This window comes from Siniperca chuatsi, linkage group LG12 (genome assembly GCF_020085105.1).
Source record: "Siniperca chuatsi isolate FFG_IHB_CAS linkage group LG12, ASM2008510v1, whole genome shotgun sequence".
NCBI classification, from domain to species: domain Eukaryota; kingdom Metazoa; phylum Chordata; class Actinopteri; order Centrarchiformes; family Sinipercidae; genus Siniperca; species Siniperca chuatsi.
The window spans coordinates 23814066-23824298 of NC_058053.1; the positions used below are offsets into that span (position 1 = coordinate 23814066).

The window sequence follows — 10233 nt, forward strand, 5'->3', positions numbered from 1 at the left end:
TTCCAATGCATCATGATTATTAGATGCAGTTTGCCCAGTTGTCATGGGATTGTAGATGTTCACATTTCCATTTTTCTAAGCACTTTTTAGGACTTCTCATGCATACTGGCATAAAAGTCGATATTGAAACAGTTGACAAAACAATCCAGGGCAGATTTCATTGATGTCATTCGAATCACTGAACAAAATTGGAGATGTGTACAGTGATTTGGAGGTCTGGATAGACTAAATCCAGGTTTGAGCTGTGGTAAAGGGGTAAAATATCTGTTGCTTTAAAATTTTGTGAGCATGTTTTTATATTTATGTGGCAGAATCTGTAATGCCAGGGGATCCACTGGTCATTGGAAGTCAATTGTTACGCAGGGACCATAGAGGGAGACTTGGCATATTGTAAATCAAAGCTTTCCTTTTTTAGCCTTTATTATTAACACTGTAGACTGTTGTTCAGATCATACACTTATACTTCTGTCATATTTTATCCATCATTAGTTCAACTTTATTTTAAAGTTAAGTATCTTGAAGTTTTTAATGTTACACTATTATACTACTATAATAGTCTTTAGACAGCTAATTTATATATTATGTGCAGTAATGTGTTATGATTTGATTGTATACAGGTCAGTTTGAAATAAAAAGAATAAAGCCACAGAAGTGCAAATTACTGACTAGCCACGCACTAGAACCATTTACAATCTGGGATACAAAAGTTATCAACCTTTCTCTGGTAAAGTTAATTACTCAGTGTATATTGATAGAAGCACAAGAGACCACCAGCATCTCTGTAACTTAAAGATGGAGATACTAGCAGGTTTTTGTGAGTCCAGATGACACTACATTTGGACAAAGTGTAATGTATCCAAGCAGTCTTTAGTTGTGTGTGCTCAGTTTGTACACAGAGGTGTTCCTGGCTCCTCCCACATGCTGCAGCCTCTTGAGCTCGATTAGACAGAGGACGTACACAGGGGTCTTGGTTCCAACATTGGTAATCCTTCTCAGCTCCTCCATCTGAATCTCTGTCTTTTCTCCTGCAGAGGGCACCACAGAACAATAACAGATTAGATGCATCAGACAACTGCTAAGTCCAAAAAAACAAAACAAAAATGCTCTTATAGGTCCTATGTTTTTTGTTTTTTTTGGTAGTACTTCTTGTTCATATATTAGTTTGCTGGTATACCACTAAAATAAATAAAAAAAAGTCAGATATATCTGTAAAACATGGCTTTCTGATTTATTTCATGTACTTAATCATCTTGTTTTGGTATCAGTGTTGTCTTGACTGGGTTTTTGAGTGGCGGAAGGGTAATTTTGTGAGTACAAACATATTAAAGCCAAATAAATGTTGGAAAAAGAAACACTCAAATTAAACTGCTCTGCCACCAACAGTTCGTTTCAGGTGAACTTTCTGTTGCTAGTGGCAACAGTTCCATAGCAGTTTAACTGACAGTTCTGTAACCAAGGAAACGCTGTGAGGTATCTTTTTTTACTCTACAAATGCCCTTGTCGGACCATTATCTCTAGGTACTCCATTGGTTATAGCCATTTTGTGGCGATTTGTAATTTGAGATAATAAATTAATTTCACTGCAAATCAGGTAGCCATTATAATAGCTAGCTGTCTGAGGCTAATGCCTGCTAATAGAACATTCTAGATAACCTAGGTCAGGGGTTTTCAAAGCAGGAGGCGGCATACAGTTTCAAGGGAGGCTCAGAGACTGAGGATGAAAACAATGTTCATGAAGGATTTCTAACAGATTTTTTATAATTAGATATCAAAAAGGGAATCATGCTCTAGCATTGCCTAAATATCCCTAAACGGGTTAAGGAGATAGTTCTGGGGAATTCTTACTTACCTAGATCCAGCCACTGTTTTGTATTTACATGCGGTTTTAAATTATGTCAAACAGCAATATTAGGCTATTTTAACTAAATTGCTGGATGTCTATGGGATCAAGTAGCTGCTACATGATCCCATAGACATGCAGGAAATGAACTAAGCTAAAAGGCGGGCACGTTTTTCTCAGCTTTGTCCAAGGGGAGGCCCCTGACCTAGGTTAAGCTAGGTACCGGTTAAATTAAATTACTGTTAAGCAAATTGTTACGCATTTTACTTCTGTGGACTCAATATGCATGTTTACTAGATTAATTACTCTGTTGTAATACATTACATTTATTTAGCTGACTCATCCAAAGCGACCTACAATAAGTGCATTCATTGCAAAAGAGACAATAATTGGTTTAACAGGTTTGTGAATCCAGTTCTTGTTACTGTACAAATACATTGTAACACCTTTGGTGCAACTCTTGTTCACAGTGTCTGATCTTTTCCTGATTTGTAATCACCATCATTAAAATGTGTTCAGTTTTATTTAATATTGTTGCCAGTTTTCCCTCCAGCGGTAGCGACCGCTTGCAGTCTGAAAGCACCTTTAGGTCGCTCATTGTTAGTCACTCAGTTAACACACAGTACATGATATTAATTACCATGTGGAAAAAAAAATAAAACAATTTACATGACAGTTAAATATACCACATGCATTTTCCTGGAGTTGCACTGTGGCTGTTAGATGTAAACCAACTCCCAAGGTGAAATAACCTTGCTACTTGAGCCTGTACAAGCAGCCTATTACATCACACTAAGCATATCCAGCTTTTGTGGTCACACACAAGGTTAAAGGTTGTAGCCAGGTGTAGGTGGCCCTCTGTAGACCAAGGTCAGTTGTTATAGAAGAGTTTATTGATCCAGGTGATGTGGTTAATGCCCCAGCAAGTGTGATATCAGAGATACCATGTAATACAGCCTTGTGGTGTAAATTAACTCCTAAGATAAAATAGTCATGCGTCGCTATCTGATCCTTCTGAAGTAATGGACTGCATGACATACTGCGTATTCTACTTTCGTGGTTATTTGTTGGGAGGGATTATGGCTCGACTCGGGCTGTGGAGGAGCACAGACCACTGACTGGCATGGTCAGCTTTTTGTATTAAATACTATATGCAGTACAAATGGACTATACTACATGATCGTCTATAGCTCAACAGGAAAACGTCACCAACATGGACACGTTATTGGTTCCCTTCATTTAACACTTGCGTACGGTGGCCGACAAGGGTAAACGCACTGCAACTTAAGAAAACACATGCAAATAGACAAAATATAAACAAATGAAGAAAACATCTTCATCAATTTGACAGCAAATGCGCAGCATTTAGAAAACACTGCAAATACACAAAACGAAAATGGAAGTGTTTCCAGAGGACACTAAAAAGGTTTGTGACTCACAAAATCGGGTCCATGTCATCCTTAATTGTTTTTCTGTAATTTTGTTTTGTAGGCTACCGTTTCTCCACTTTGCATCTTTGATCTGCTGTGTGCACTTAGCACGCAGATTCAAAGAAAAAGTTTGCAAGGCATTTGTGTAACAGAAAATTAAGGTAAATTTGAAGGAGTTTTAATTTATTATTATTTTTTTTAAATGGAAAACTACTGATAATCAGAGATAATAACCAGGTTCATCAGTGATGACAGACGGACTGTAGCCTGTTATGAACGTTGCAGTGACCTAGTGCACATATATAGGGTTTCCTAGGTTAATATCGGTTATTGTTGCGCCAGAACTTTTCTAATACCAACATCAGGTTCTCACTCTAACATCCAACTTGTCTTTCTCATGTATCCAATAGCACATTAATGTATGATTAGTCTGGAAGTGGTTCCAAAAACAAAAATAATGTATTTTAAAAAAATAAATCCTTTAACTTTCAACCACTTAAACAAGATATTTAGACAATATCTATACAATTTATTAACTTTGATCATAAGTACTGTAGCACTGACCTGGACACTCTGCCATGAATGTGTTGATGTTGTGGACTGCCTGGTTGAGGCTGTACAGACTCATCTGCCTCAGGTAGCTGGGTAAACTCTGGAACTCGCTCTCTGACACCACAGACAGACTCACAGCTCTGGGAAGAGGACATGCTACAATTAAAATCTTGATAATAAAAAACATAAAAAACTTCAGGCATGAATGATATCAGGACAGCATAATTAAAGCAACAAGATGGAAGGAAATAAACGTTAATCTTGATTAGAAACAGGACAGACAAAACTAACCTGAAAATTCCCAAATCTATTGAAAATATAGATAGAAATGATACATCCCTGAATATCTTTAATTACTTTTCTTTTACTCAGCAACAGTCTGATCTGGTCTGCAACTTTAGTAGGGAGATTCTAGATATCTAAAAGCATTTCTTCAAAGTGGATCAATCCCTGGTTGGAGGTAAGTGGTTTTCTGAGTTACGTTACCTGTTTTTATCTTTTTCTGGCCTGACATGTGGGTGTGCAACCACCGTGGCAGTCTTCTTCACCTGAGCCTGGGACCAAAGCTACAAAATATAAAGAGACATCATAAGTGAAAAAAAAAGCACAAAAGAAGAATACGGCAGGAAGGTTGAATCTTACATATTAAACATTTGGTTTTGGTGTTCTGGATAATATGCCAAACAAATCATGAGATAAATCTAAAGGTTGCTTGGAAGGCAGGGAAATAAATCTCAATCTGAATACTTAAGGTACAGAAAATATAGCAATACAAAATGTCTTTGTATTTGTAGTAATACAAATATAATCTTTTTGGTTGTAAAATGTGCTATTAATAAACAAGACTTACTTTACAGATGTCCTGTGTAACAGAGCTGAGGTCTGGCATCTCTGGGGTGCTGGGCTCTTGGTAGTCCATCCACATGCGAGGTGTCCCCAAGCTGAACTCCTGGGTGGGTCCGTCCAGCTCCAGACTGTTGACAGTGGGCTCCTTGGTCACCTTTTCATGCTCACTAGTCTTCTTTGGCATTTTTGCACTTCTCTGGAGGTAAATATGAGACAGTTAAAAAGGCAAGCAAGCATTAAACAAAGAAGCTCAAGTTTATCTTTTAATATGAAGTCCTTATTTCACTGCGCAGTATCAGTAAAATAGTATCAGTGAATAGTTATCAGTAAAATACAGCATATTGATAAAATGATACTTAGCAACACTTTATTAAAAAAACTGATTGCAGATTTTATCAATTTGCTATTTTTGTTGTAATTTGCTATTCTGAGTTGCTGTTCCGTGTTGCACTTTGTTACCTTGTTTTATCTTAGTCGTTTACAAGCTTTTTGTGAAACCGAAAACACTCTGAAAATTTAAAAAAATGATTCAGTTTCTTTGAAAAGGTTATTTTCCTATTTTATGGCTATATTTTTCCTCGATATAGTGTAATATGATGGTCCGTAGAGGACTGTCTTACCATCAATATCATGGCCATTGTATCGTGACTGTAATGTTATCGGAGATACCTTTTCACTGACTGGATTAAAAACTTTCTCAAAATACACAGTGAAAACAAATAAATAATCCACAATACCTCCATAAAAATCAAATATTGTTCACCCTGCTGCTGTCTGGCAAGCGATACAGAAGTATCCGCTGTCGTACCACCAGACTACAGAGCAGCTTCTTTCCTCAGGCTGTGAGACTCAACTCCACCTCATCCTCCGCATTCCACCATAAATAAATGACATGGAACTTATTGTTATGCTGGTTTTGCATATTACCATAATATAATATATGTATACAAGTAACTGTATTTAGTTTATATTTTTATTCTATTCTTATTTTAAATAATTGTATATGTTCTGTGTGTGTAGCATGACGGGAGCTATAATTTTCATTTAATTGTGCAGCCCTGTGTTGTAGAATGACAAAAACAAATGTACCTTGTACCTTGAAATATTGGATCTGTAAGCTACATTTAACCACACAGAGCAAGTGATTTGTCAGGCTGTAAGGTAAGAAATTACCACAACCCTCAAACCAAATAGTCGTGAATTATTGGCTGTGACTGGAAAGACTTCAGCAAATCACCATTCTTCAATCACATGTCCCCTTCGGTTTTACTAAAAAATTCATTTCAAGTAAATTAAGTAAATTTTGGGATGAGCAGTCAGTGTGACTTGTGGCTAAAGGAACTTTCCTTTGGTCTTACACTTTGTAAAGAATTTCCCAGAACAGACTCCAGGTTTGGCATCTCTGGCATCTGTTTGTCCTCCACATCCATCTCTGGCACATCGCATTCCCAGGTGCGTTTGGAGCCGGTTGCTCCGTTACAAGGAGGGGTTGGAAGTTCAAAGGTGTGGCTATCATCATCAGCTTGCATGTTGATAGGCTCAGGCTGCCGTGCACTCTGCGAACACATGCAAAAAAAGGCACAAACTCGGAGCTGAAAGGTTTTGTGTTCTGCGAGTCTTGATGAGGAAATAAAGAAATACATTTTTAATCACATTGCTACTGGCTAAAACCGATTTTAAGATGGATAAAAGAGAAATTTCAAAAATATACATTTTATGTCGCACATACACACACACACACACACTCATTTATACCTTTTTGGTGCTGACCAGTCGGTTCACGTATGGGGTTTGAAAGGCTGGGACCTCAGGGGTGGAAGGCAGGTTTCCAGGGCAACCGGGGGATTCTGGGTCACCATTGCCCTGCGCAGGTAAGGCGCAGTGACTGTTTGTCTTTTTGATCTTGAACCCCGGGGTGCAAAACACAGGTGGCTCTGGGGACTCCACGTTGTTTGCTGAAGGCAGTAAGAACAATGTGATATAAAGGGGATAGCAAAACATGTTTCATTTCAGTGTTTTCTCTTTTTTTTTGCAAGGAAGATGGTGGCATAAGTTTTATGTCGTCTATTTCTTTAAGTATAGTTTTCCACGTTTAAAAGCATCTTAAAGTGGCGGTGTCATCCTCAGTAATATTACAGTGATGTTTTTAGTATCTTTATCAAATATTCACTCATATCAAAACCAGAGTTTCTTTAAAAAAAAAAAAAAAAAAAACCTCTTACCTAGTATTGTGACCATTTAAACCTTAGGAATACAATTCCATTTTACATTTTCACTACAAGTAATTTTTGCAAGACAATGATTTAAGAGAGCACTTGTAGAAAAAAAGGTTACTTCCTAGCATAATTACAAGCAACCTCATGGTAGAAACGTAGAGCACTGACAAAAAGGTAGGGAAAAGATTGATGTGACTAGGGCTGGGTAATGAACATTAATACTTTTCTGGTACAGACCAAAATGTGTCTTTAATTTTTTTAATAAATAATAATAATTTAAAATACTACTACTACTACTACTACTAAAAATAATAATTATTAGAAAGAAAGAAAGAAAGAGAAGATGCAGCAGAAGAACAGATTTTTTTTTTTTTTTTTTTTAAATGCTGTGATTCCTGACTGGTTCACTGCTTCAGCTCCTCCACAGGAAAAACAGAGGTAAAGGTCAGTTAAAGATGGTAGTTAAGGCTTAAATTTAAGACATCAATGCAGGAGGAGGAGGAGGAGGAGGAGGAGGAGGAAGCTCTAACAGTTTCATACCTTTTGTCTGCAAATTCTCCATTAGAGAGTTTACTGGTGGTACAGGCATTTCTTGTGGTGGTCTGTTAAAGAAGAGGACACTCATAAAGCAGTAATAAGCAGTGACTATAGACTCTTGAAAGATCTCTAGTAGTACTGCTGGCTGCAAATCCTGCGTGTTGCCAGTAGAGGTCAATAAAGGTTATGATTACGTAACGCACATTATGCTCTACCTTTGGGGCTTTTCAACGTTCTTCCGGAACAGATCCATAGTGAAGTCGTTGTTCAGACACATGGTGTGCTCTGAGATGCCAAAGTCATGCATCTGAGGTGTCTGTAGCTCATCGTCATCCATCCGCAGGGCACATTTGGGAGTTAAGGGCATGGGTGGCGGCGCAGGCGTGTTGAGAGAGGGGTGAGGGAGGCTCATCTCAGGCATAGGGGGAACTTCAGAGCACCACTCCGCCCCAGCCAGCGTTTTCTTCAGCTGCATCTCAGACAGACCGAAGTCAGAGAGCTGCGGGGTGCGCAGCACGTCAGTGAAGGGCGGTGGTCCCACTTTTGGAGACGATGAGGAGTGATTACCTCCATCCTCCTCCTGGCTTCCCTCTTCTTCTTCTGCTGAGTTAGTTTCATTCTCATCTGCTGCTTCATCTTCAGCCTCTGTGTAAGAGAAAATAAAAACACATTTTGAGCGCATCTTGTTTCCTTAGTGAATAGTTAAGAAAAGTAGACATGATAACACGTTGCACTGCAGTACATCATCAGTAAATATCAATGTGTTCATAAACATTTCTTTACAGACATAATTACTTTCACAAACAGGTAAACTATGTTTGACTCCCGCGATACAGCTACGGTCATTACTTACTGGTTGGTCTCTGGGCGTCTCGGGGAGCTTGGTAACCATATTTTTCCCAGTGTCTCTTCAGTGTCTGGATGTCCTTAGAGATCTCCTGTTCCTTCGCTCTGGAGGCCTCAATGAAGCTGCTTACCATATTCTCCTGTGCTTTCTGCTGAGCCAACTGTTCCTGGATCTGCCCCTGTATGGGGACAGACCGGAGTCGATCAGTACACTCCTTTCAAAAGTTGCCCACAGATTTGTGATAATATTCTTCACAAAACTGACATGTGCTATAAAGATAGTGTGTTAGAAACAGGCTGAATAATACATAAAAACCGTTTACACATACAAATTCTTGTGGAGTAAATTCTTTACAATTTATAAATCATTATTTAATCTGCTGCCACTTAGCACTGCAGCTAACACTATATTTTCCTAACAACAACAACAACAATAATAATAATAAATATGTCGATTAAACTTTTTGGTAGCGTTATAAGTAAAAAGTTATAAGCTATATTGCAGGGTTATTGTGTTGGAGTGCGTTCTATACCGCCGTCACTCTCATGCCAGACTCCATTTAAAATCTGTCAGCTTTCTATCTCAAGAGTAAACGCACTTATCTTGACTCAAGACCTCTTGGTAGTCGTTAGGGGGTTATTAATTCTGCAGGTAGCTAGAGAACCAGTTTAATTTGATAAAATGCCAGCTTTAACTGAGTGTTTGATTCCACCAACATCATGTCAACGGAGCGTACTCCATCTAATAAGTGGCTGCTGGGAATGTGATACATACAGGTATCGCGCTTCATTAAAATATCAGATTAATAAACAGAGTTTGGTGTACAGCTTTCATCGCCGTACCTTCAGGCTCCCGATTTCACAGTTCAGCTCGTGATATGCTCGCATCGCTTTCGCAGTGGTTTCTGAAATCAGAATGAACTCGTATTGACATATGCAAACTAGCTAAATGATTTATGCACGCTTTACAGGGGCTGAACAACAGTCTTGCGTGTCGGTGTGTCACTCACCGCTGTCGCCGTCGTTGTTGCGGTTCTCAAAGGTGTGCTGGAGCTTGGCAGTTTCTGATTCTAGAGTCACCGCCAGCCTTCTCAGCTTGGTAAAGAACCGCGTCGTCGGGTCCATTTTCAGATAAGAGTCTGAATTATGTAAAAATGCATTCAAACACTGTCAGACAAACTCCAACAATTACACCGCCGAACGAGCCGTTTGTTTACCTTTTTCCTGTGACAGAAATAAACGTTTCTATTTTGGCGCCTCTTCCGGCTTTAACAGGAAGTGTCTTCTTCTTCTTGGATTTTAAGCGCTCGGCCTAAATTGTTTCATTCGCGCCCCCTATGTTGACAGTTGGGATTTTTTCTTTTCACAAAACAGGAATATTGGAAATAAATAAAGTAACGTTTCATACAACGTGCCTAGTGACTTTTATATGGTTATATAATCTTAATGATCTTTTGTGGATCATACATTGTGCATCTTGGCATCCATTACTGGGGGTGTTTCTGCAGAATTCAAACTTCTAAAAAAAGATGCCCCATTATTGGCAAATATGAATTTAATTGCAATATTTTGAGTCAGGTTTAAATAGAAAATGTATTTTGTTTTGTAAGGGGTGAAGGGTGTATGTATGGTTTGCATTGGCGTATTTGGGTGTACATTCAAATTGACTCCTGCTCAGTCAATTGTGTTGACTGAGTAAGTCAGTCAACACATTCAATATGCCTCAGTAATAGTTTCTGTCATGTTTTTCTCCATTTTAAATGCAGGTGTTAGTATTCCTTGGCTCCACATGTCAGGGAAATAACCCGGATACTGTTAAGAGGTTAAATAATAAGGCCTTGCTGCCAGAAGATAGAGCTGTTTTTCAGCAAACAACAGAGGTCAGGTAAATTGACCTCAGTTTAGGTTTAGATTTGCTATGCTAAAAACTGCCCACACACTGACAACATTTCATTCGGTGCCTTTC

At 38.6% G+C, this 10233-nt stretch overlaps 1 protein-coding gene across 2 annotated transcripts; it reads right to left on the reverse strand.

The window, feature by feature from the left end:
• Positions 1 to 386: 386 nt before the first annotated feature.
• ska3 (spindle and kinetochore associated complex subunit 3) lies at positions 387 to 9549 on the reverse strand. Of its 2 annotated transcripts, XM_044217380.1 has the most exons (11): positions 9278 to 9549; positions 9111 to 9172; positions 8275 to 8446; positions 7637 to 8066; positions 7425 to 7486; positions 6424 to 6623; positions 6027 to 6224; positions 4673 to 4864; positions 4309 to 4388; positions 3835 to 3962; positions 387 to 1025 (listed from the first exon to the last, which is right to left on the reverse strand). In XM_044217380.1, exons 1-11 carry the CDS (start codon positions 9390 to 9392, stop codon positions 868 to 870), a joined length of 1797 nt encoding a protein of 598 aa, XP_044073315.1. In that variant the 5' UTR covers positions 9393 to 9549; the 3' UTR covers positions 387 to 867. The 2 variants fall into 2 exon arrangements, with proteins under 2 accessions (XP_044073315.1, XP_044073316.1); XM_044217381.1 differs by lacking the exon at positions 9111 to 9172 and having other exon boundaries at positions 9278 to 9525.
• Between the last annotated feature and the right edge of the window lie 684 nt (positions 9550 to 10233).